This window comes from Cervus elaphus, chromosome 10 (assembly GCF_910594005.1).
Source record: "Cervus elaphus chromosome 10, mCerEla1.1, whole genome shotgun sequence".
NCBI classification, from domain to species: domain Eukaryota; kingdom Metazoa; phylum Chordata; class Mammalia; order Artiodactyla; family Cervidae; genus Cervus; species Cervus elaphus.
Genome location: NC_057824.1, coordinates 30,780,259 through 30,807,387, shown reverse-complemented (window position 1 = coordinate 30,807,387; position 27,129 = coordinate 30,780,259). Strand labels below are relative to the sequence as shown.

The 27,129-nt window shown below is 36.4% G+C and overlaps 1 protein-coding gene and 1 non-coding gene across 4 annotated transcripts in view; one reads left to right on the top strand and one right to left on the bottom strand.

The window, feature by feature from the left end:
* Positions 1–27,129, top strand: part of SMG1 (SMG1 nonsense mediated mRNA decay associated PI3K related kinase) — a 97,621-nt gene that overhangs the window by 40,021 nt on the left and 30,471 nt on the right. For all 3 annotated transcript variants that reach the window (XM_043914412.1, XM_043914413.1, XM_043914414.1), the window contains 27 exons: positions 1,591–1,815; positions 3,037–3,138; positions 3,747–4,016; positions 5,838–5,968; positions 6,125–6,286; positions 6,719–6,837; positions 7,318–7,405; positions 7,498–7,599; positions 8,065–8,205; positions 8,778–8,977; positions 10,582–10,778; positions 10,945–11,106; positions 12,118–12,272; positions 13,819–13,961; positions 14,108–14,309; positions 16,362–16,471; positions 17,188–17,335; positions 17,714–17,873; positions 18,603–18,723; positions 21,559–21,807; positions 22,107–22,391; positions 23,702–23,846; positions 23,965–24,103; positions 25,003–25,233; positions 25,343–25,520; positions 26,182–26,343; positions 26,912–27,129. In XM_043914412.1, the coding sequence (XP_043770347.1) occupies positions 1,591–1,815; positions 3,037–3,138; positions 3,747–4,016; positions 5,838–5,968; positions 6,125–6,286; positions 6,719–6,837; positions 7,318–7,405; positions 7,498–7,599; positions 8,065–8,205; positions 8,778–8,977; positions 10,582–10,778; positions 10,945–11,106; positions 12,118–12,272; positions 13,819–13,961; positions 14,108–14,309; positions 16,362–16,471; positions 17,188–17,335; positions 17,714–17,873; positions 18,603–18,723; positions 21,559–21,807; positions 22,107–22,391; positions 23,702–23,846; positions 23,965–24,103; positions 25,003–25,233; positions 25,343–25,520; positions 26,182–26,343; positions 26,912–27,129 (4,545 nt within the window). The remainder of the gene's footprint in view (positions 1–1,590; positions 1,816–3,036; positions 3,139–3,746; positions 4,017–5,837; positions 5,969–6,124; positions 6,287–6,718; positions 6,838–7,317; positions 7,406–7,497; positions 7,600–8,064; positions 8,206–8,777; positions 8,978–10,581; positions 10,779–10,944; positions 11,107–12,117; positions 12,273–13,818; positions 13,962–14,107; positions 14,310–16,361; positions 16,472–17,187; positions 17,336–17,713; positions 17,874–18,602; positions 18,724–21,558; positions 21,808–22,106; positions 22,392–23,701; positions 23,847–23,964; positions 24,104–25,002; positions 25,234–25,342; positions 25,521–26,181; positions 26,344–26,911) is intronic.
* LOC122702394 lies at positions 13,483–13,589 on the bottom strand. Its single transcript, XR_006343253.1, has one exon. It is a non-coding gene; the product is annotated as a U6 spliceosomal RNA (small nuclear RNA).

Below are 27,129 nucleotides of genomic sequence, written 5' to 3'. Positions count from 1 at the left end.
GGTCCACTCTGTATTTTTAAATGTCTGAACTTTTAGGAGATTCTCTGTAGGTCCATTTATTCTTATTTTTAATATATAACTTTAAAAACTTATTCTGTAGTTTTTTAATAATTTTAAGTTTTGCTTTAAAATTATTGTGTCTCCTTTTAGTTTTTCAACATACTAAGAAGTTTTTCAACATACTTCTCACTTACAAATAAGGCTTCAAAAAGTAATTTTCTCTAAGCATGACAGAATGAAACAATTTGATAGCTTGACATCAAAGGATATAAAGACATAGAACCTAGAATATGTAATAGCCTGAGACCAATTATAAAAGGTAGCTAGATTGCCACATTTCAGCCCCAGACATCAGCTGCACTGTTACAGTCCAGTGAGTGGTTCAGTGTAATGGATGTGAGAAGTGAACCCCTATCATTATACTCTGCTTGAACAAGAACGGAGAAACTTGTGTGATAAAGTCATAAAAAATCTAACCTAAATGATTAAAACTTTACTGTTGGTATAAAATTTTAGCTTTTATTAGCATTTACTTTTGTTGAACACATTGCTAGATAAAGTAGGATGTTAATTACATATATTATTCTTAGTAAGTTAATTGTGTATTTGAGCAGACATGTCAGCTCCTGAAGATAATTACAAGCAGCATGTTAATATTTTAAAACTGAGCAAAGTAGTTTTTTTTTTTTTACTGTCTAAAAGGAGGGTGGTTGATGACTTTGTCAGTGTTGAAATAAAAGCAGTTAACTCAGATATAAAACAAAGGATGAGCACATATCATTTTCCAGACTAGTTCTATATTAATGTACTCTTTAATGAAAGTCTTTTAGGTCTTTGCCAAAAATGGTGTTTTAGGCCTTTTTAAACCTATTATTGGTTTAAAAAACAAAAAAAAAAACCCCTGTATGTAGTAGTTGTTGAATATTACAGTAAAATTTGAGAAATATTTTTCCATATCAATTTTCTCTTTATCTGTTTTTTCCTAAGTTATTTTTATTAGAAATTTAATACATTAATATTGACTACTATAGTTTAGTAGAGTTTTTGTTTGGAAATGATATGATTTTCATAATACTTAAATAGGTATTTTATGTTATGAATGAGAATATCTTTACAAAGAGGCCGTCAGTATATGAACTTTCATAAGCTAAACTATCTTGGATATTTAGTTTTATAAGATTGATTAAAAGTCCAAGTGCTAGATTATGGAAAGTTATTCTCCTGGTAGGTTATTCCCATGTTGTTAATACTGAGCTAAGTTCTGGTGTGTTTTATGATTATTAAAAAGATTCTGACCTTCAGCTATTTAGTGACTTTGGTTGGGGGGTAGGAATTGGGTATAAGGGAAATAGAGGATGGCAAATCCCACTTCCTGTCACAGTAGAACTTTAGATACTTAGGCAAGATCCTTTCTGTGTATTGTACCAGAGATACCCTTATTATTATTCAGCCATTGAGAACTGGAATATTTAGACTGCTGACAAGGCAGGCAGTTAATTTTCCATTGAAACTGCATTAGAAAGAAAATATTTTCTCTCTGTGGAAGAATATGAATTTTTTTAAAAAGCTGCTTGTTTTCCCCATTTGCAGGTTCTGTACAGAGTAATGAGATGTGTGACGGCTGCAAACCAAGTGTTTTTTTCTGAGGCTGTGTTGACAGCTGCTAATGAGTGTGTTGGTGTTTTGCTCGGCAGCTTGGATCCTAGCATGACTGTACATTGTGACATGGTTATTACATATGGATTAGATCAGCTGGAGAATTGCCAGACTTGTGGTACAGATTATATCATCTCAGTCTTGAATTTGCTCACATTGGTATGTGAATTCTTTTTTGTTGCTTTTTAATATGTTTATTCAGGTTGTTAAGTGTAAATTGTTGTGGAAGAAATTAAGCCCTTGTTTGCCTGTGGGGCTTTAAAAATTTTTTTTTGCATTAGTCTTTTAAAATCTAGTTTGCTTTTGCTCTTGTATCTGTTTACTTTTAGTGTTTGAGATTTTTTCTTAGTGTAGTTTCACTTTTTTCTTGTTTTTGTTGACATAGCATTCTTCACATGAGACTTATCTAGCACTCCTGATTAGAGGAGGTAGTTGATACTTAATTTGAAAGACCCTGTTATGTTTTGTTTCTGAAACATGTGAAAGCTTCTTTGATAGTTTTTCTTTTCTTAATCATAAATATTCCCCCTTTCTTCACCTTTTATTATGGAATTTTGAAGCATATTTTTAAAAAGAATAGTATAATGAGTCTCTGCATACTTAATACTTGGTTTCTGTAATTAGAAACACATGGCCCATCTGGTTTCATCTAGGCCTCCTACTCTCTGCCTCCTCCTTGCCATCCCTCCATCCCCAACTGGATTATTTCAGAACAAATTCTAGGTGACATTCTGCTGAACATTGCTGCCATAGTGGTACTTCCCTTTGCCAATGTAAAAATTTACCCTTAAATGTAATTACATGTATCCTATTTAGATAGCTAAACATTTAATGTCACAATGTTAAGGCCTAAAAATATAGCTTAGATATATTATTTTTTTCTTTTATAGATTACTTTTCAGAGCAGTTTTTAGGTTAACAGAAAAGTTAAGCAGAATGTACAGAGTTCTCCTACAGCCTATTTCCCCAATAGTTCCCTCTTGTTATTATTAATACCTTCTTTGAGTGTGGTACTTTTATTACAACTGATGAGCCAGACTGACACATTATGATGAACTAAAGTCCATAGAGTTCAGTCTCCATATTGTCCATTCTGTGGTTTATGACAAATGTGTAATGTCATGTGTTCACCTTCGTAGTATCACAGAGGAGGGTTTTATTGCCCTGAAAATCCCTCTTGTTCCACCTATTTTCTCCCCTCTACTACCTGGCAGCCACTGATCCTTTTACTGTCTCCATAGTTTTGCCTTTTCCAGAGTGTCAGAATTATATAATATGTAGCCTTTTCATATTGGTTTTTTCTCCCTTAGGAGTATGTATTTAAGGTTCCTCTACATTCTTTTGTGAATTGATAGCTCATTTCTTACTTTATTCTTTTAGATTGTTGAACAGATAAATACAAAACTGCCATCATCATTTGTAGAAAAGCTATTTATACCATCATCTAAACTACTATTTTTGCGTTATCATAAAGAAAAAGAGGTAAGTGATTCACTGATCAGGCTTTTGATAACTTAGGTCATTGAAAAGTTTGACTCATGTTCATTACTTAGTAGGTACATAAATGAAATTAAAATGATAAATGTTTGATTTAGAATATTAGAAATTATAATGATTCACTTAATATTTGTTGATTTTCATACTGTATACCTTGATGAATGATAGTTTTCATCATTTGTTTCTATTAAATTTGTTTTATTAAAATTTCATGTGTATGTCATAAATAAAACTTTATTGTTAGCTTCCTGACTTCCAGTCAAAGCCAATATAGACTTTCCAAGTAGATGTAGGAAAACCTGTCTCTATAAATTGCTGCTTGTATTTGTTCTGATACTGGCTTAAAAAACAGAAGGCCTTTTAAGAAATTTAACATTGTCATTTTTAGAGAATACTTTTTTGATAATAAAACTTTATAGATTTTTGAATAGCTTACTGATACTGTGTAGGTTTCCTAAATTTCTTTTGAAAAATTAAAGTCTTTGGTGTTTTAGACAGTGAATTTATCAATCTTAAGCTGATTTGTATCATCATTTTGCAGATAGTAATATACTTTCCATTTAATTATTACTTTCCTGAATTCTCTTTTTAAGGTTGTTGCTGTAGCCCATGCTGTTTATCAAGCAGTGCTCAGTCTGAAGAATATTCCTGTTTTAGAGACTGCCTATAAATTAATTTTGGGAGAAATGACTTGTGCCCTAAACAATCTGCTACATAGTCTACAACTTCCTGATGCCTGTTCTGAAATAAAACATGAGGCTTTTAAGAATCATGTTTTCAATGTAGACAATGCAAAATTTGTAGTTATATTTGACCTTAGTGCTCTGACTACAATTGGAAATGCTAAAAACTCACTGATAGGGGTGAGTATTTACTTGTAATGGCTTTGTTTTATCCACCTTTGAGCCTCTCCTCATTGCATGATAACATGTTTCATTAACTATCAAGGCGGTGTGTCTACAGCATCACACAGAACAAACGGCCATATTTTGGACATGCTTGGATAACTAAAATTGACGAGAATATTTTCGTGCTATTATGTTTAGCTCTTGCCTTCTTTGATAAGTTTTTTATATCCTTTTTATTTTTTGAAATTGTATTTTAATGCCGTCTCCCATTTACTCGAGCATGCTTTTAGTAAACTTGTCAACATTTTCCACAGGACAAGTTTGTATAGTTCTAAAATGCAACCCCTTCTTCCCCTGATACTCTTTTCCTTTTCCCACTAGTTAGTGCTTCCGTATGTCCCTTATTTTTTGACTACCCACTTTTCTTTGGGAACATTCACATATTATTTTGGAAGAAAGATTTCATTCCTTTTAAGAAATCTGAAGTGACTGCTTTTGATTTATAATAATTGCTGTGTGTGAGTGAAGTGAAAGTCGCTCAGTGGTGTCTGACTCTTTGCAACCCCATGGACTATACGGTCCATAGAATTCTCCAGGCCGGAATACTGGGGTGGGTAGCCTTTCCCTTCCCCAGGGGATCTTCCCAACTCAGGGATCGAACCCAGGTCTCCCGCACTGCAGGTGGATTCTTCACCAGCTTAGCCACAAGGGAAGACCAAGAATACTGGAGTGGGGTAGTCTATCCCTTCTCCAGCGGATATTCCCGACCCAGGAATTGAACCGGGGTCTCCTGCATTGCAGGTGGATTCTTTACCAACTGAGGTGTCAGGGTATATTTCTCCCTCCTATGGTACTTTGCAGAATTGAAAAGCATTATTTACAATGAAAAGTAATGGAATATAGTTAAGGGGTTAGTGTTTCTGAGAGAAGGGAGGGAAAACTCAAGATTTGATACTTGTATTTGTATGCTGGCCATATTAGATCAGGTGCCCTGTGTCCCCCCAGTGACTGCTCTTTCCCTCATTGCTGGGCTGCAGCTGACTCCTCTTTCACATTCTAAAATTTGGTTGTTGAGAAATTCACATTGTGTTCAGATTTGAGGTTTATATTCCACACTCTGAAAGTGAGAGGAAGTAGGGACAGGGTGGTCAGGTGAAAGGAGTATCTTAGCAATGGAAAGAAAGGGAAGAATGGTAAAGGCTTAGAGTGGCAGGATTTGCCCTTTTTTTCCACTGGAGAGGGCAACTCGCCATTTATGGTATATGGAAAACTGAGGTAATATGATCTACTACACTGAAGAGTGCAGGGGCTTTTGTTTAGACCAGGGATCAGCAAATTACAGTTCATGGACCAAATCTAGCTGTCCACTGCTTTTTTTTTTCTTTCTTTCTTTTTTTTTCTTTTAATTATTGAGATATAATTCACATACTGTACAGTACCCATTTAAAGTGTACAATTCAGTGATTTTTAGTATGTTCACAGAATTGTGCAGCCATCACCAAACATCACCTCTTTTTGTAAAGACTTTTTATTGGAACATAGCCACTTTGATTCCTATTTTTTGTCTGTAACTTTTCTCACTGCAGTGGCAAAGTTGAGGAGTTGGACATTGTAACAGAGGTGTCACATAACCTGCAGAGGCTGAGGTATTTACTCTCTTATCTTCTCAAGAAGTATTTGCTGATCCCAGGTTTAGTGTACTAGCTTGTTTCCAAATTTAAATCTGTCATTTTAATTTTTAAAAATGTGCAGATATATTTTGAAGGATAAGCATTTTGTATGGTCATGTGTGTCTTGGAGGAGCCAAACATTTAAATTTCTTTGGTACGTCATCAGATGTGGGCCCTGTCTCCAACTGTGTTTGCTCTCCTGAGTAAGAATCTGATGGTCGTGCACGGCGAGCTGGCTGTTCATTTCCCTGCCGTTCAGTACGCAGTGCTCTACACGCTGTACTCGCATTGTACCAGGTAATGTGTCTGCACATACTGCTTCAGAATTGGTTGTTTAAGGGAGGATGGACCCTTTAGAGTATACAGTGTAACATGTGTAGATTGAACTTTGGAGTTGCTTTTTTTTTTTTTTTTAATGAGAATTGACAAGATGATCCAAATTTTGTCTTCTAGGCATGACCACTTTATATCTAGTAGTCTTAGTTCATCATCCCCGTCCTTGTTTGATGGTGCCGTTATTAGTACTGTAACTACAGCTACAAAAAAACATTTCTCGATTATCTTAAATCTCCTGGGAATATTGCTTAAGAAAGATAATCTTAACCAGGACACAAGGTAACTAATATTTTATAATGTTGGTTCTAACTTTTGGTTAATTTGAGAAAAAGAAATGAAGACTATCATTTGGGATATAGAGCAGCTTCATCTTTATGAAAACACTTCAAATTTTGTTTTATTATTTAGTCTAGAATTTCTTGTTTCCTGAAAGAATTACATGAAACCTTTCCCTTCTGCAATATTTTATAGATGAATGTATTTATAGAGATTTTAGAATTTTCTTTGCTACAATTTATGCTAGTTTGGGGGAGATTTTCTTAAAAGACAGTTTTGTCAGAGGAATTTCTATACTTTTAATATTTGTTTCTTATTTCTTGAAGTATTTAAAAAACCAAAAGAAAATTAATGTAAAAAGAATAGATTTTTCAAGTTGTTGTTCTATTTTTAGTTTTTATTAATGTGAAATCAACTGTGTATTTTATGTTTCAGGAAGCTGTTAATGACCTGGGCTTTGGAAGTGGCTGTTTTAATGAAGAAGTCTGAAACATACGCACCTTTATTCTCTCTTCCATCTTTCCATAAATTTTGCAAAGGCCTTTTAGCCAACAGTAAGATTCTGTGATTATTTAATTTTTGTTAATCAGTGCTTAAAAGACATCTTTGATGATGAGAGAAAGATAGTCACTTGAGTGCCTTTCTGGAGTGGAAATGTGTCATCCCCATTTTAATGACAAAGGTGTAATCTGTCTTAATTTTTTTGCCAGTCTTAGTATGTGAAAAAAAGTTGTTTTAAAGTGATTGTTAACATTTTTAAGCTTATGTGATTGTTTATACATTCTATGTACTTTTAAAATTTACTTCAGAGAAAGGTTTGGGTGAAGACTAGTCACCCTAAGTAGATTCTTGTGGAGTGTTATATCATTTTCCCAAATGTTACTACTGCTAGTGAGATAGGGTTCCAGGCAGGAACAACCCCTCATCCATAGTAATCACTCAATGTTTATTGAAGTGAATGTGTTCAGAAATTTATGATGTACTGGCATATAATTTCTTCTGGCAAGCTGAAAGTGTCTTTAAATTTTTAACAGCTCTTGTTGAAGATGTGAATATCTGTCTGCAAGCATGCAGCAGTCTACATGCACTGTCTTCTTCCTTACCAGATGATCTTCTACAGAGGTATGGATTAAATTAGATCCACTGTTTTGACCTTGGCCCTAATAACCTATAAATATTGCCACACTTGTATTATCTGTTTCATTTTCTTGTAGGTGTGTTGATGTTTGCCGTGTTCAACTAGTCCATAGTGGAACTCGTATTCGACAAGCATTTGGAAAGCTGTTGAAGTCAATCCCTTTAGATGTTGTCTTGAGGTATAACAACTGTATCAATACAAAGACATCCCACAATGTTTAGTTTAGGAAAAGACAAATTGTCTCTCAGTGAATTAACATCACATCCTTTGTGGTGCTTCTCAATGATTGAAGAGATGGCAAAGAATCAAATCATGCAGGTCTAGAAGAAAATAACAAAAACTTGTAATTTTTATAAAGCTTATGATGATTGCTACAGAATAATACTTAAAGTGCCAAAATGTGTTTCTCAGTAGTTATTATTTGTAAAACTAAATTGCATTCTTTTATAGTTTTTAATTGGGTTAATTTTGGTGATTTAAGAACTTTAAATTTCAAAGTTTTAGTAACCTTTATTTTTAATGTCTTAATTTTATCCATTTTTACTGTCAGATTTAGTTAACAAGGAAGCATTGCATTTACAGCAGGAGGTAACCTTTTAACTGGAAGATTTTGTATAACAGTGACTTTATTTTCTGTCTGCAGCAATAATAATCACACCGAAATTCAAGAAATTTCTTTAGCATTAAGAAGTCACATGAGTAAAGCACCAAGTAACACATTCCACCCACAAGATTTCTCTGATGTTATTAGTTTTATTTTGTATGGAAACTCTCATAGAACAGGGTAAGACCTTTCTTTGACTCTTTCATCTAGGAAAAATAATTTAAATATATTTGAATGTCTTAACCCTGTGCCCAGTTTAGAGGAGAAAATACATCAGGGGTAGCAGAATAGAAAGTAATATTCTTTTCAAATGAGTTGTTTTAAGTTTTTAATAGGAGGAATTGCTTTGAAGATGGCACCTGAAGAGATAAAAATGAGCTTTACAATTTATAGTAAAGGTGAAATGTGGTTGACATATAACTGATCTGACCTAGTCATCAGTGCCTTGGGGAGGGGCCTGAGGGTGTAGACATTCTGGAGACTTTTACTTGTAGTGAATATTTTATCCTGATAGCCAAACTGTCATGAGCCTTTTACGCTAATAATCTGTCCACACTGTACCCAACTCTATTTCAGCTGTAAAAGACCTTAAAATGAGAGGTGGGGATATAATGCCTCCCAGTTTTATAGGTTTGCCTTTTTGAAGTAGGGGAAAAGTCCCATATTCCCATTTCCCTTGCCGTTTGTTTTTTGTTATTGTCTTTTTTTTCTTCAAATGAAGTTGTTTTTAAATATGAAACTGCTTTTTCCAGGAAGGACAATTGGTTAGAAAGATTGTTCTACAGCTGCCAGAGATTGGATAAACGTGACCAATCAACGATTCCCCGCAATCTTCTAAAGACAGATGCTGTCCTCTGGCAGTGGGCTATTTGGGAAGCAGCACAGTTCACTGTCCTTTCTAAGCTGAGGACCCCACTTGGCAGAGCTCAGGATACCTTCCAAACAATTGAAGGTAATTGACTCAGCACTGTTTCAGACTTTGCAGTGTAAATACTTTCAAGCTTGCGTTAAGAAATAATGGATTTTTTATCTTCATTAAAACAGAACTTTGAGAGTACACAGTTTTTTCCTTTAGTACTTTATCAGTTAATCTAGATATGTTTGTTAGAATAAGCTTTTATTAAATAATTGTGTTGTATGTGTTTGTTCACAAATTTGCCAGCAAATTTGGAAAACTCAGCAGTGGCCACAGGACTGGAAAAGGTCAGTTTTTATTCCAGTTCCAAAGAAAGGCAATGCCAGAGAATGCTCATACTACCGCACAATTGCACTCATCTCACACGATAGCAAAGTGATGCTCAAAATTCGGCAAGCCAGGCTTCAACAATATGTGAACCATGAACTTCCAGATGTTCAAACTGGATTTAGAAAAGGCAGAGGAACCAGAGATCAAATTGCCAACATCCATTGGATCATTGAAAAAGCAAGAGAGTTCCAGAAAAACATCTACTTCTGCTTCATTGACTATGCCAAAGCCTTTGACTGTGTGGATCACAACAAACTGTGGAAAATTCTTCAAGAGATTGAAATACCAGACCACCTGACCTGCCTCCTGAGAAATCTGTATGCAGGTCAAGAAGCAACAGTTAGAACTGGACATGGAACAACAGACTGGTTCCAAATCAGGAAAGCAGTACGTCAAGGCTGTATGTTGTCATCCTGCTTATTTAACTTATATGCAGAGTACATCATCATATATCATGAGAAATGCTGGACTGGATGAAGCACAAGCTGGAATCACGATTACCAGGAGAAATATCAATAACCTCAGATACGCAGATGACACCACCGTAATGGCAAAAAGTAAAGAACTAAAGAGCCGCTTGATGAAAATGAAAGAGGAGAGTGAAAAAGGTGGCTTCAAAGTCAACATTCAGAAAACTAAGATCATGGCATCTGGTCCGATCACTTCGTGGCAAATAGATGGGGTAGCAGTGGAAACAGTGACAGACTTATTTTTTGGGCTCCAGTATCACTGCAGATGGTGACTGCAGCCATGAAATTAAAACATGCTTGCTCCTTGGACAGCAAGGAGATCCAGCCAGTCTATCCTAAAGGAAATCAGTCCTGAATATTCATTGGAAAGACTGATGCTGAAGCTGAAACTCCCAATACGCTGGCCACCTGATGCAAAGAACTGACTTATTTGAAAAGATCCTGATGCTGGGAAAGATTGAAGGCAGGAGGAGAAGGGGGTGACAGAGGATGAGATAGTTGGATGGCATCACTGCCTCAATGGATATGAGTTTGAGTAAACTCCGAGAGTTGATTATGGACAGGGAGGCCTGGCGTGCTGCAGTCCATGGGTTCGCAGAGTTGGACACGACTGACTGAACTGAAATAATTGTGTCATATGTGTTTGTTCACAAACTTAGGGAATTTGTGTGGAGAAGACAACTTTTTCTTCTAAAAATGAAGATCTTATTGGGAGTTTTGTTTTTAAGTGATGGATATGCAAAGGATACTTGATAAATGTGAATTTGTGAAATTATCTCCAAGAACTTCTAGAATCTTTGAAGACTCCTTTTAAATGTGGAATGTTGTCTTTGGTTGTAGGTATCATTAGAAGTCTTGCAGCTCACACATTAAACCCCGATCAAGATGTTAGTCAGTGGACAACTGCAGACAATGACGAAGGCCACAGTAGCAACCAGCTTAGACTTGTGCTTCTTCTGCAGTATCTGGAAAACCTGGAGAAGTTAATGTATAATGCATATGAAGGATGCGCCAATGCATTAACATCGCCTCCCAAGGTTGGTTTCAGTGGGCTGGATGTTGATTCACAGCAGTTTTGTGGTCAAACCTCGCAGTGTGTGCAGAGCTGAAATCACAGTAGACTTGTATATATGCTTTATGTGTATTTCAGACGTTTCTGCCTGTAATTTGAACCAGTCCTGAGCTCTTCTTTCTCTTCTAAAGGTCATTAGGACTTTTTTCTATACCAATCGCCAAACTTGTCAAGACTGGCTGACTCGGATCCGACTCTCCATCATGAGGGTTGGATTGTTGGCAGGCCAGCCTGCTGTGACAGTGAGACATGGCTTTGATTTGCTTACAGAAATGAAGACAAATCCATCTCAGGTAAAGTGGTGTGTCTGGAGTTAGTTAAATCTGTTAATTAGAAAAACTTGCGGGTAATTCCTTTGCTGTGATCTAATCTCTGGATAGGAACTTCCCAGGTGGTACTGGTGGTAAAGAATCTGCCTGCCAGTGCAGGAGATGTAAGAGACTGGGGTTCGATCCCTGGGTTGGGAAGATCCCCTGGAGTAGGAAATGGCAACCCACTCCAGTATTCTTGCCTGGGAAATCCCATGGATAGAGGAGTCTGGTGGGCTCCAATCCATGGGGCTGCAAAGAGTCAGATGCAACTGAGCACACAGTCTGGATAAAATAAATTAAAGGTTCTGTTGGTTTTTAAAGCTTTTCATCCAATATTTTTATACAAGCAGTAACTTCCAAAGTTGCCTATTTATATTTTTTACTTAGAACATGTGAAAATATTCATTACTTATGCTTAAAGGTTGGAACTTTAAAAGTTATTCTAAGAAATTCGTGTATATAAGAAAATGTTTATAATCACTTGTAATGATTGTGTACGGGAAAGTATAATTATATGTAAAAATACAATATTGATAACATTATAACATATGGGAAAAGTGCTGGCTTGTAGGTGGGGTTACTAAATAAGTAGAATCCAAAATCTGTAAATGTTTACTAGTTAATACACAATATGCAAAGACATAAAATTAGGCATTCTTTGATTCATGGTTATTCAGTTTTTTGCTTTGTATTTACTTCATGTGTTACTCCTAAAGATGCCACAGCTGAAATGGTAAAGTTTTTTTTTATTTTGTAAAGATTAACAGCCAAGTGCTATTTATTATAGTCCATCAGCGTCCCCTCCCCCTCATATCTACAGTATACATAACATTTTAGGAAATTCTAATGTAATTTCATTATTGTAAAAGTAATTGTTAAATAAATTTGACTTTAAACAGGCTTTAGATTGTGATCAGTAGTTGTAAATTTAGTAGAGATTTGAATTTTGAAGGTATTGAAGTCTTTGATTTTTTTCTGAATGGCCACTTTCAGGGAAATGAATTGGAAGTAACTATCATGATGGTGGTAGAAGCATTGTGCGAACTTCATTGTCCTGAGGCTATACAGGGACTTGCTGTCTGGTCATCTTCGGTTGTTGGAAAAAATCTTCTCTGGATTAATTCAGTGGCCCAGCAGGCTGAAGGGAGGTAAGTTAGAAGGAAGGAAATGGGTGATAGTTCTTTATGTTGTTTTTTTGTGTTACTGGCTGACTCTGTAATTAAATGTTAATTACTTTTAATGTTGATTCTTAATTGATAACTTTTCATGTCAGAATCTGATACAAATTCCGCTTTATGGCCAGAGTTCTCACTCATTAGCTCTAAACTTACTTGATTCCTTTAGACAGACTCTTTGCATACCTTGGATTCCTCTATATATGTTTGAGTGAGTTTTATCAAATATGGAAAATGTAGGGAAAATAAAAGAAGGGTTCATAATTCCATCTCTTAGTGGTAACTGTTTTGTTGTACATGCCTTTCTAGTTCTTTTTCTTTTATATCTAGTTTTCTAACCTCTTTTCACAGAAATGGCAATGTTTCTGCTGGTCACATGATTTTGCTTTTTCTACTCAACAGTATTAAAAAAAAATATATTTTGCCCTGTTAAACTTTCTACAATGTGACTTTTAACAACACATTTTATTTTTTGAGTGCACCGTAATTTAACATTCCTTGTTGTTAGACAGCAAAATTATTTGTGATCTTTTTTTTTTTTTTTTTTTTTTTTTACTAATCTTAATGCACCACGGCACTTAATTCTTTGCTCATGTTTGTGATGGTTTTCTTTGAATGCATTCATGCTTGTTGATTTACTATTAATAGAAGAAAGGCTACAGACCATTAGGCTTATGATACATATTATTGCTAATTTACCCTGCATAAAAGATGGTTCCAACTTGTAACCCTAATAATAAAAATAATCCTTTCCCTTCTCCTTTATGAATAGAGAGGGCCACTGAGAAACAAGAACTCTCCCATCATATTAATGAAAATGCTTGTTTTAATTTAAATTTATCAATAATTAATAGTAGAGCTTTCCCCATATGTTACTGACCATATGTGATTTCTTAAAAACATAGGTTATGTCTTTGTGTCCTCTTGGTTTTTTGGTTATTGATCTGTGAGCTTTTATTGTACACCAAGATTATTGATGCTATCTAACCTCTTGATCAGTAATTTGTTTTTAATATTCATGGTGGGTTTTTTTTTTTTTTGATACCCAAAAGTTTCAAATTATGGTGTCATTAAATCTGTTAACTTTTATTATTTTAGTGTTTATTTTTCTGTTGAGTCTCTGCATACATTGAGATCAGATACTTAACGGTATTTTCTGTTAGTTTGTTTTTTTTTTTTTTTTAAAAATATGGAACGCTTCACGAATCTGCGTGTCATCCTTGCGCAGGGGCCATGCTAATCCTCTCTGTATCGCTCCAATTTTAGTATATGTGCTGCCGAAGCGAGCACTATTTTCTGTTAGTTTATACTTTCTTTTTTCTTAAACACTTAATGATTTTTGGATTTATTTTCATTTTTTTGTGAGGAAGAGGTCTAGTTTTTTGCCTGCTCAGGCCCATACAAAATAATCAACTCATTGTCTCCACTCAATTTATTGAATAACTCATTCTTTCCAGTGTTTTTAGAAATGAAATATGTGGATAATTAAAAAATAAGACTGTTTGAACTTGTGTTGAAGGTTTGAAAAGGCCTCTGTGGAGTACCAGGAGCACCTGTGTGCCATGACAGGTGTCGATTGCTGCATCTCTAGCTTCGACAAATCCGTTCTCACATTAGCTAATACCGGGCGTAATAGTGCCAGCCCCAAGCATTCTTTGAATGGTGAGCATTCCAAGTTTAAACAAAAAGTTGTAGTCAAATAATTTGTACTCATGATCTTACTGTACATTTTTAGATATCTCTTCGCTTTGAAATATTTATAACTGCTTTGGATCTCTCTTGCTATTTTATGAAATGTTTTCACTTAGGTGAATCCAGAAAAACTGTGCTGTCCAAACCAACTGATTCTTCTCCTGAGGTTATAAATTATTTGGGAAATAAAGCATGTGAGTGCTACATTTCAATTGCTGATTGGGCTGCAGTACAGGAGTGGCAGAATGCTATTCATGACTTGAAAAAGAGCACCAGTAGCACTTCTCTCAACCTAAAGGCGGATTTCAACTACATAAAGTAAGGATCTCTTTTCAGTTACAAATTATACTTAACCCCATTAAAAAATTTTTCAGTAACTTTATTTAAAGTCTTGTTTTATGGCAGAAGAATATTAAAATTGTTTATATTTATTATGACAAGATGCTTGTAATTATAATAATACTGCCATTCTTAAAATGACTACAATGAGAAACCAACATTAGAGGTGAAGAAGATATTCACGCAACGGGAAAACATATTTGTATGTTGAAACAGTCATTTGGGATTGATTCTCAGAACCTGTTCTAAAATCTTAATGAAATAAATTTGTCACTGCTTTAGAAGGGATAATACGTGAAGGCACTATTTCTAAATTAGGTGTGAATATATCAAAAACATTTTTTATAAAGAGGACAGAGTTTATGACATTTGTAAATCAAACTCCCTTCCTTTCTTGTTTTCTTCTTTTATTCATTTGAGCATTTAATTAATATCTTAATTTGAAATTTGAGTACAAGCTGTGTCCCAGACCCTAGGCTGGGATGATAAGGGTCATGAGCCTTGCCATCAGGGAGCTCAGCTTCTAGTGAGTAAATGAGTTAGTGGGTAATTTCTCCATTGAACATGTACTGAGTGCCAGCCAGTGGGGTGTAACGCTGTGTACAACAGACACACATTCTAACCCTCGAGGAGCTGAGCTAGTGAGCAGCAGACACAGGCAGACTAGGTTGGGAAAAACCATCAGGATGTCATTTGAGCACAGACTTGAGGAAGCAGACCTCTCGCAAAGATGTTAGACTTGGAGTGTTCTGGAAATGCCTGGGAGGCCACTGTGGTTAGAGCTGAGTAAATAATAGGTGATAAGGGTATAGAAGTAAGATTTTGACTCCCAGTAAGATAGAAAATCTTAGGTGGGATTTGAACAAGTATCTGACTTACTGGCTCACTCTGCTAGGTTATCAGCAGGGAGGAGGTGAGGGGCTAGGGTGGGAGCTGAGCATTTGGCCATTGAACTGTGGGGTCAAGGAACAGAGAGGAAAAAGATGCTATTAATTGAAGTAACACACAGAGGGCAAGGAAATTATTTCTGAGGTGTCAGTTATTAGCTGAAAGTGCAAGGACATGATAGAGCATAGTGGGGACAGAGCAAGCCTGCCTTTGGAGAGGACTCAGACCCTGTGGTGGCAGAAATAATAAGTGTGTTGGTCAGCACACCAAGATGGTTCATTAATGCCAGGTGATTGTAGCTCACCTCAGAAGCTGGGATTCGTTAAGGTAGAAGCAGGCACAATCATTTCTAGTGCTGTATTCAGGCTGAGTTGTGAAGGACGTGATACAGTGAGAGGTATAGGAAAAGATAAGAGATCAGTGGAGAAGAGGGAATTGAGAAACTGTAAGTCCTCTTGTTGGTTAGATAGCAGCTGTAATAGGAATGGGAATAGAGTGAAAATAGATCTGAAAGCGGCAGTGGATTGCTAGGATGATAAGGCCCTCATCCTGGCCTTGAAGCTATAGACAGACAATCAGAAGGAGTTCCAGGGATATACCACGTTCAGGTCAGGTGAGGAGAAGGGAAGGAAAAATTCTTTGAAAGAAGAGGAACAGGTTCTGTAAAACAGTGGAAAAGTGAGAAAAGGAGGGAGACTAGCAAAGAAAGAAGGTAGAACTAGGATATCAGATTGAGGCAGTAAGATAGGCCTGCTGGGGCTTATGCTTTAGATGAGCAGTGAGGTCAGGCAGGGGATTTAGTGGTAGCTTGGGAAGAATTGGACGTTTAAGCTGCCCTGCAGAGCTCTACTGTTAGTGTTTTGGTCGGGCCCCCAAAGATAACATGCTGCAGAAAGAGGAAGGAAATGTGGAGGGTTGAGTATGCTAAACTGAGTATCTGTAGCTGTGAGTTTGTGGTTTGCACTCTAATTAAGATGGTAGTTGCATCTTCAAAATAAAAATAAAATGGTGGCCTATGTGGAAGGAACTTCATCACAGGAATTCTGTGTAACTGCCCTCTTTTCCTGTAATTTGTTCTATTTTTTGAATGACTCCACAGCCTGGGGAGAGTGTAATACAAGCTAACCAGTATTTTAATTACAGATCACTAAGCAGTTTTGAATCTGGAGAATTTGTTGAATGCACAGAACAACTAGAATTGTTACCAGGAGAAAATATCAGTCTACTTGCTGGAGGATCAAAAGAAAAAATAGGTATTTGAGATAATTTTTAAATTAAGTATTTTAATGAACAAATTGTTTAAAATGGTTTAGTATACTTTAGTGGAAAATCTGGAAGTTTTTGTACATTTATTGGGGCAGAGTATGAAGCAATAAATTAGGGCTGTTCTCTTTACATCTGGCAAATATAAAATAGTTTAATTCAAATTAAGCAAACTAAAAAAGGCTATTGTAATACTTAGAGATCTATCTAGCCATTTTCTTTGAAAAAGTGCAAGTAGTGTTTAAATATTTTTCTTGCTTCACATCTTAATATGGTTGACTAATTAAGTTGTTTATTATAACTAGAACATTTTAAAAAATGTAGTACTGAAGTTAAATATTGTGAATATTTTATGTGTTAACATTGATCTGATAAATTCAGTGTTTGCCCCATTAAGTAGTAGGTTGATTTACTGATTTTTGAGTCTTTGAAAATGAACTCATTTGGGGAGGTCTGAGGGATTATTTTATGTGAAGTATTTTTACACTTTTTAAAATACTTTTTTTATACCTCACATAAAGTAATACCTCAGACCTCCCAAAATGTTATCAGAAATGCTTGATCATAGTGTCTGAACTTAAATATGAACTTAAACATGAAAGGAGGTACTCATTGGTGATTGTTTTTTTTAATACTATCAAAGTATCTTGTCACCCTTGCACATTAAACATGAATTAACTGAGTGGAACCTGTTTGATTTCTGTAGATATGAAAAAACTGCTTCCTAACATGTTAAGTCCAGATCCAAGAGAACTTCAGAAATCCATTGAAGTTCAGTTGTTAAGAAGTTCTGTTTGTTTGGCAACTGCTTTAAACCACATAGAACAAGATCAGAAGTGGCAGTCTATTACTGAGTAAGTTTAATTCTAAGGAGGTAATAACGTATTACATGTACCATATGGTAAATGTCTGTAGTTTGGTGGGAGTGAGGCAGTCACCAGATCACGCAGTGGTAGTTATAATAGCTTCATTTTAGTTGTAGAAGTTGTAGGTTGTGTAAATGCCGCTTGCAAATATACAGAGGTTGAAACTAAAGAACGTTAAAAATTTCATATCCCCAAATACGAGTATCTTGACTTGCTTATGTCATTTTACTTAAAAACAAGCAGTTCCTTTTTCTTTCCCCTCTTCGGATGCCAGTATAGTAGCATCTTATCACACTGCTTTATCCCTTCAGTGGTTACAAGTTGGAAAATTTTTTTTGTTAATTAGCAGCAAATATTTTGTTTCAGAAATGTGGTGAAGTACTTGAAGCAAACCTCCCGCATAGCTGTTGGACCACTGAGACTTTCTACTTTAACGGTTTCCCAGTCTCTGCCAGTCCTAAGTACTTTACAGCTATATTGCTCTTCTGCTTTGGAGAACACAGTTTCCAACAGACTTTCCACAGAGGTGCGTATGTGTACATTTTTAACCAGGATATTCTTCTTACCATTAATAGGCATTATTGTGGACAGAAGCTGTTTTTCAAGTTTTTTTAAAAAGTTTAAAAATAACATTTGTAGCATTTTTGGACAAGCTATTAATATTAAATCCAGAAATCCAAAATGCCATTTTCAGGCAGATTTTCATTGGAGAAATATGTGAGGAAGATGGAACCTAAGAATGGCTAGTTAGTCGCTTAATTTTTCTACCTTCCTTTCCTCCTTCCCACCTTTCTTTTTTTGCAAGAGGAGTTGATTATGAAAATATATACCAGATTGTATACATTTCAGATTTGACTGAAAAGAAGACACAGTGCCTCCTCCTTCAAACAGGAGAAAGTTTAACCAAAAGTGAACCCTTCCCAAGGGAAATAATCCTTGAGAATCTTTTTATGAAGTGGTAGTTCTGTGTTTTTCTGTAACTTAGCTTTTGCTTTATAGAAAATAACCTTTTTTTAAATTAAAATATGACCACTTTGTTATAAATGCATTGATAAATTGGACTTAATATTCTGAAAAAATATTTTTGCTTTTCGAAAAACAAAGGTTTTTGTCTTTTCCCCTTGTGATTAGAAGATACAGTGAAGGTAGAGGAAAGTTTGATAGATAAATCTAGAATAGATCTGAAGTGGCTGACCTGTGGGGTCATATATAAGGATTCTCTTTACATTCAGTGGTTTTGACTTTTCTCTGGCAGGACTGTCTTATCCCACTCTTCAGTGAAGCCTTGCGCTCATGCAAACAGCATGATGTCAGGCCATGGATGCAGGCATTAAGGTACACGATGTATCAGAGTCAGTTGTTGGAGAAAATTAAAGGTAACGAGGTGGTTTTTTATTTTCAATAGCTTTTTTGAGTTATAGTTACACATGTTGAATGTATAGTTCATCAGTTTTGACATTTCTTCACATGTGTAGCCACCAATACAATCAAGATACAGAACATTTATGTCACCCCTAAAGGTTTCCTTATGCTTCTTCCCAGGTATTTCTCCTGTCTGTCCTGTCTTGGGCAACTGCTTATTTGTTTCCCATCACTGTAGATTAGACTTGTCTTTACTAAATTTTTTAATAAATTGTACAGTATGTTCTGTGTCTGGCTTCTCTTGCTCAGCATTTTATTTTTTAAGGTTCCCTATGTTGCATGTGTCAGTATTGCCATCCTTCCTACAGTTGAGTATATCCATTGTATGAATTCACCATAGTTTATCTGTTGATCCTTTGACAGATATTTGAGTTGTTTTCAAATTCAGGCTATTATGTATAAAGTTGCTATGATACTCATGTACAGGTCTTTGGTTGGGTATACATTTGCCTTTCTCTGAAATAAATACCTAGGATTGGAGTTATTGGGTCATATGGTTTAACTTTTGAAATAGTTCAGCAGTTTCTTATAAAGTGGTTGTATATTTTACATTCCTTCTGACATCTGCGTGCTTGCCATAGTGGGTCTTCAGTTTTAGTCACTGGAGTGAATGTGCAATAGTATCTCATTGTGGTTTTATTTACATTTTCCAGATGATTAATGATACTGAGCATCTTTTCATTTGTATAGTGGCCATTGTATATCTTATAAGTATTCAACTCTTGCCTATTTTTAATGAAGACTTATATGTTCTGGATATTCAAATTCTTTGTTGGCTATACTATACTGTGAATGCTTTAAATAATTCAAGTGAATACAGAATTAGCATTTGTATAAATATTTATGTCTCATTTTTAAGAAGGAGACATCATGTTGAATGGATATTAGAAATTTCCTTTTGCTGTAAAACAGAAAAGTTGCCAGAATTCTATAAAATTTGTCAAAAATGTGGTTGTCAGAGTTACTGAGTAAATTTGCTATTCAATTTTAAGTCAGCTAGTGCTGGGATGTGGACTTGTACTGCAGGGTGATTACTGGGAGCTTTGATTCACCAGGACCCTCAGTGCCAGGTAGACCTAGTTTTGGATCATTTGCCCAACACTTGCAAATCGAGGAACCTCATGGCAAGTCATAAACTTCTGAATCACTTAGCTTTTCAGTTATGGGGATTGCCCCGCTTAGATTCTTGAAAGGATTGACAAGGTATATAAAAGCCTTAGCGCACAGAGCGTGGCATATAGTTGGACTACAAGTATCATCTCCTTTCTCATCCTTCCTATACTGAATAAGTTTTAAAATTGAGAAGGAAATGTCAGTAACCTAACAGTTACTTTTGGAGTCAGAACTTCACTCTTCCTCACATTTCTTTTTTATTCAGCAAACCCCATCAAAATAATGTGCTTTGTGCCAGGTACTGTGCTGTAAGTTGGGATGAAATGGTGAACAAGACAAGCCTGTTTTCTGCATTCTTAGGACCAAAGGGATTCTGAAGTCTAGCAGGGACAATTGTCATCAAGCTAGGAACAGCAACATGGTGTGCTGACTGGAGGTGCATGTACATGGTGCTTAAAATAATGCAGCAGGGCCACTAATTTAATCCTAGGAATCAGAAAAGGACTTGGGGAGGAAGTAACATTTAAGCTGAGAAAGAAGGCAGACTGATTTAGTTAGAGAAAACACTGTGTGTGAAGGCCACCAGCAGTAATAAAAGATTCTTAGAGGACTCAATTCTCATCTCAGGGAGAATGGGAAGAGATGGAGCTGGATGAGATTGAGATTAGAGTGGAATGCAAGCATCAGTGCCTTACAAGCCAAATTTAGGAGTTAGGGAAGGGATGAAAGGAAAATTAAGTATTCAGACTTACCTTTGTATAAGATCAGTTCAGTTGCAGGTTGAAGAATGAATTAGAGGCTAAGGCAGAGCAGCAGAAGCCCCTGTGAAAGGTAACCAAAGTAGTGACGGCAGGGACAGAAAAAAGCTGATGTGATGTGAAGGTTGACAGTAAAGTCTAAGATGACTACCAGACTCCTTCTCAGGTAGCCAGGTTAATCATGTGCCTTTACTCGAGAAGGAAAACAGAGAAGGAAGTAAGAGATTTGTTGGAGGGTGGTGGGAAATGGATTCCTTGTGACAGGTTAAAGTGCCTTTGAAATACCTGAGTATAGGTGACTAGACTGGTAGGCAGGTGGGACTCAGATGTCAGGTCTGAGCTAGAGATAAGATTCAAGAGTCATCAGCATTTGTATGGTAATTGAAGCCACCGGAGCAGATGATATTGTCCAGGGAGAGTATGCAGAGTGAGAAGAGTAGAGGGCCTAGGATCGACCCCAGCAGCCCCAATTATAATGGATGGGTAGTGGACGAGAAGGAGACTGAGAAGCTGATTCCTCAGAGAGGTAGGAGTAAACCAGGAGAAAACAGCATGGTAGAAGGGCAGAGGACACTTACTCAAGAAGGGGGGACGGTCTAGCCTTACCCTCCTCCCCCACCCACCCGTTGGCCTAGGCTCTTCACTAGGAGCAGAAACTAAAAAGCTAATTTCTTAGACTGGACGATTTTTACTTTCATATACTTCATTGTATACATTCATGTTAACAAACATTTATTGTTCATTGTATGCCAAACACTATGCTAACTCCTAGGGATTCAAAGATGATGAAAAATGAGTTATCTTTATCTAGGGAGGCAGTGGGAAAGTGAATAATCGGGGAAGGAATTTTTGGCGATGTTTTTGTGCTCTCTGGGATTAGACCAATCTGGGACTAATAAAACATTTTCTTCTCTCCAGAACAAACAGTTCCAGTTAGAAGCCATCTCATGGAATTAGGTCTAACAGCAGCAAAATTTGCTAGAAAACGGGGGAATGTGTCGCTTGCAACAAGATTGCTGGCACAGTGTAGTGAGGTTCAGCTGGGAAAGACCACCACTGCACAGGATTTAGTCCAGCACTTTAAAAAACTATCAACTCAAGGTCAAGTGGATGAAAAATGGGGGCCTGAACTTGACATTGAAAAAACGAAACTGCTGTATACAGCAGGTTAGTAAAATAATACGTGACTGTATACTAAAAATCGTGTATGAATGTTACTGTGTATGGTGTAAAGTAGTAATAGAAAAGTTGATTTTTTTTCAACTTCTGCAGAACATTTGCATCCTGAATAAGTTTTGTGTAATTGAGTTATCTATATAGTTTGGTGCTTTTGATTTTGTTATTGTTTATTATAGTAAGAAATGTTTCCAGAAATCATTGATTGTCACTGAATCTACAATATTACTTTACCCTGAAAGGATATCATTTGTTTACAGCTAAGAGCTGGTGTTTTGATCTTTTTATAGGCCAGTCAACACATGCAATGGAGATGCTGAGTTCCTGCGCCATCTCTTTCTGCAAGTCTGCCAAGGCTGAGCATGCTGTTGCCAAGTCAATTCTGACATTGGCTAAATGGGTCCAGGCAGAGTGGAAGGAGATCTCAGGGCAGCTGAAGCAGGTTTACAGAGCTCAGCAGCAGCAGAACTCCACGGGCCTTTCCACTTTGTCTAAAAACATACTCACTCTAATTGAACTACCATCTGTGAATGCGATGGAGGAAGAGTATCCTCGGATAGAGAGTGAATCTACAGGTTGAATTTGTTTTAATAGCTTTAAAATGTTAATTTTAGAAGTTATTTCCCCTGTTTTAAAGTTTACAATGTTGCATGTGTGGTCAGTTGTGTCTGACTCTTTGTGAACCCATGGACTGTAACCCACCTGGCTTATCTGTCCTTGGGATTTCTCATGCTCGAATACTGGAGTGGGTTGCCATTTCTTACTCCAGGGGATCTTCCCAAACCAGGGATTGAACCTGAGTCTCTTGTATCTCCTGCATTGGCAGATGGATTATAGGCTGACTATAGTTTGCCACAAAAACTGTCTCTATGGAAATTTAGTATAGTATATTGCCCAGAAGTGACTCAAGCACATTTCTTTAGCATCTGACACCACATGGAAGCCACTGAACTCAAGCCTCCCAGACCATACTTCCCAACTCCCCAGTTCATGGTGCTTTTATGGACTTACATGTTTTTGCTGGCAGAAAGGTCCTACCTGTGATATTTAAAATTCTTCTTCATACTGGGAAGAACTTAACACAGATATAGAATAGTGGCCTCTGATCCTGTTGACTGGTGAAGCACAAAAACTACAGAAAGATTCAAGTTTCACCTCCTGACACTAGTGTTACTTACAGAAAGGTACTCGACAAATAGAATAATTAATTCATTCAGTGTTTGAGTGCCTGTTATGGTAGGCACCATTGTCCAGGTTTTACAGACTGAGATAACTAAAGGTTTTGCTAAAACATTAGAATTTTGTTCATGTTGTTCATTTTGTTGTGAATCCTAGAACTATAGTTACTTAGATTAGTCTTACTGAATAATTCTAATCTATGTACTATAGGTGTCTTTATTCATAAGGCATATGGCTTGTTATTATAAATCTTCATATTGGCAAGTGGCACTATAGCAGGAGATTTCTTCATTTCTAAATTGGGGAAAAGATATTACTTCATGAATCTCTCATTGAATGAAATTGTCTACTTATCACATATTATTTTTGCCAGAATTTTTAAGCTGAATCAAATTGTGAGGAAATGGCCAATCATATCCAAAATACAAGACACTCTACAACACATCTGACACCTGAACTGTTTGTTAAGTTCAGTGTCATGAAAAACATTGATGTGTTTTACAGGAAGCTTACTTGAGAAACTGAGTGATTCATTTCAACATATTAGCCTTTCAGAAAAGTGTAATACAAATGTGTGCTTTATCAAATTATGTACCATTATAATGTTATAGGACTTATTGGCTGATAACAAATTCCTAAAATGTAAATGAGAATGCTGTTAGAAATTTATGAATGTGACATTATTTTTTTTTTCCCATCATGGCAGTACATATTGGAGTTGGGGAACCTGACTTCATCTTGGGACAGCTGTATCACCTGTCTTCAGTACAGGCACCTGAAGTAGCCAAATCTTGGGCCGCATTGGCTAGTTGGGCTTACAGGTGGGGCAGAAAGGTGGTTGACAATGCCAGGTGTGTATGTTAAAACATGTAATTTATTTAATGCATTGTAAAATAGAGATTTAAAATGTCTGCTGACATGGCAAAGCTTTGGTAGCTGAAATAGTGATGATTTGTTTTATTTTTATAGTCAGGGAGAAGGTGTTCGTCTGTTGCCTAGAGAGAAATCTGAAGTTCAGAATCTGCTCCCAGACACCATAACCGAAGAAGAAAAAGAGAGAATATATGGTATTCTTGGTCAAGCTGTGTGTCGCCCAGCGGGGATTCAGGCAAGAAAAACATGATACAGTATTTTGGGGGAAATAGTGTTCTAAATAGCATATACCTGATTAAATATTTCAGATGAAATTTTGATAAGATGAAAGGGAGTTAAAATATTTTTCTAAGAAGAATGTGATTTTCTTGAAAAAATCAAGTCATTTCCTTAGGGTTCTGTTAAAAAAGGTGAAGTTCTTTTTATGTAAAATAGATTTTCTGTTTTCATTGCTGTTCTGATCAGATATTAGGTTCTTATCACTAGCTTAGAAGCTTTTTAAAATACGCCCATGTCTAAAGCACTACCCCACATACTCTGAATGGAATGTTTGTGTATGTGTTGGGCATCGGAGGGTTTATGTAAGTTTACTAGGTGATACTTAAATATACAGCCATCGCTGAAAACCAGCCGACTAGATAGTCTGTATGATTTATTCCCCTCTCTCTCAAAATTCTGTCAGTCCTAGAGTGTTGTCAGTCTGATTTAGTTGTAGACATTAGCTGTGTGGATTTTACTTGCTGAGCTGAAACTGTTGACGCAGTTCTTGTTCTCGACTTTGGCATGTATCAGTGTCTGCCAAAGCTGGTGTCAGGGACGTGTGCGGTGCTGTAGGGCGGGGAAGGTGATTCTTTGCAGGCAGAATATTATATTGTAACGGAAGCATTTAAATTCCCCAAATCAAAATCTTTAATTTTCGCTAAAGATTTCTTCTTTAGCCACATTAGCTACATTAGTAAATATATCTTAAAGAGAAGCATAGTAACATTGATTTAGCATGTATAGCACTAAATGTGGAGTATTTTGATCTTTCATAAATGAGAAAATGCTTGCATATATTAGGAAAGGCACGTACTTTTCTCCTTTCTAAAATTTGTGTCCCCAAATAGCATTTTTTGCCCTGTTTTTCTTTAGGATGAAGATATAACGCTTCAGATCACAGAAAGTGAAGATAATGAGGAAGATGACATGGTCGATGTTATCTGGCGTCAGTTAATATCAAGTTGCCCATGGCTTTCAGAACTTGATGAAAGTGCAACAGAAGGAGTTATTAAAGTGTGGAGGAAAGTTGTGGATAGAATCTTCAGCCTGTATAAACTGTCTTGCAGTGCATATTTTACTTTCCTTAAACTCAATGCTGGGCAGGTAGGTAGCACAATATTCTGTTATGAAAGTTTATTTGAAATTACTTTTCTAGTAGATGAAAACAGTATTCGGAATTGTTTTATTTTTTCCTCTTGCCTCTCATCCTTAGATTCCTTTAGATGAAGATGACCCTCGGCTCCATTTAAGTCACAGAGTGGAGCAGAGCACAGATGACATGATTGTGATGGCCACGTTGCGGTTGCTCAGATTGCTTGTGAAGCATGCTGGGGAGCTTCGGCAGTATCTGGAACATGGCTTGGAAACAACACCTACTGCGCCATGGAGAGGTGATGGTCTAAATAAAATGTTTCAGGGAAGAGTACTTCTGGGTAGAATGTAATAAGACAGTTGAAACATAATAGTCCCTTGGATTTCCCTGGCAGTCCATTGGTTGAGACTGCACTTTCACTGCAGGGGGTGTGGGTCCGATTCCTGGTTGGGGAACTAAGATCCCACATGCTTCATGGTGTGGCCAAAAAAAAATTCCTATATGTTTACTGTTTGAATGTGTTACGAAATAGCTAAATTAGTTCAGAGGACACTGTGGACTGCTTGTTAACAGCTTCTCTCCCATCTTTCAGAGGAATGGAAGGCTGAGAGGCAAAAAGCTTTTAATATACAAAAGGAATTTTGGAGAGAGTGATAAGAATGTTTCAAAAAATTTCATACCCCTTTGAAAAAATTGTCTATGTCTGCGTTCTTTTACAGGCATTCACAGAAAATATATTTCTGTATACTGTTTTGAATCAGGATTTTGATTACAGCTCTGTACCCTTACTAAACCTGCAAATCAAGAGCTATTGTGTATATAGTTCTTTGTTATCCCAGGGAGAAATTTGAGGCTCGTAGAACTAATGACTGACATATATCAAGTTTTATCCTTTTGCCTCTACCATGTTGACTGTTTTTTTTAAATAATTTTAAAGTATTTTTCTTCTTATCCTGAAGGAATTATTCCACAGCTTTTCTCACGCTTAAACCACCCTGAAGTGTATGTGCGTCAGAGTATCTGTAACCTCCTCTGCCGTGTGGCTCAGGATTCCCCGCATCTCATACTGTATCCTGCAATAGTGGGCACCATATCGCTTAGTAGTGAGTCACAGGCTTCAGGTAAGGAAGGTTAAAATACTGCTACTTTAAATTAGTTTGCAAACACTGTTTATTAGGTAAAATTTTTTGAGCTTTGTGTTCCATAGTTGATAAGAGTTTGTGATTTTTTTTCCAATAATAATAGTACCAATAGTAATACCATTTACTGAGTGAGTAGCTACCATGTCTGGCAGTAGGATGTGTGCTTTACACTATGTCTTCAGTCTCAAAGTAACTCACCAAGGCTTGGAGAAACCGAGTCACTCTCAGTTCACTGAGCTGGATTAACTGGCAGATAAGAATTGAAACCAAGTTCTGAACTCTGGTTAGTCAAACTCTTTATTTGTTGAGACTCATCTATTATCATTTCCCCCATTTATCTTTTATTAGCTTATAATATTAATAAGTATAGAAGCTCAACTTGTAAAAAGGCATAATATCCATGATCCTTGGTCAACTTAGTGCACACGTGCAAGATGAGTTAAATGAGTGCCCTGGAATCAAATACATTATAGATGTTTTCCCTAACTCAACATATGCACATGAGAGAAACAGTCAATGTGTACCTTATTCTCCCATTTCATTATAGGAAATAAATTTTCCTCTGCAATTCCAACTTTACTTGGCAATATTCAAGGAGAAGAACTGCTGGTTTCTGAATGTGAGGGAGGAAGTCCTCCTGCTTCTCAAGATAGCAATAAGGATGAACCTAAAAGTGGACTGAATGAAGACCAAGCCATGATGCAGGACTGCTACAGCAAAATTGTAGATAAACTGTCCTCGGCAAACCCAACTATGGTGTTACAG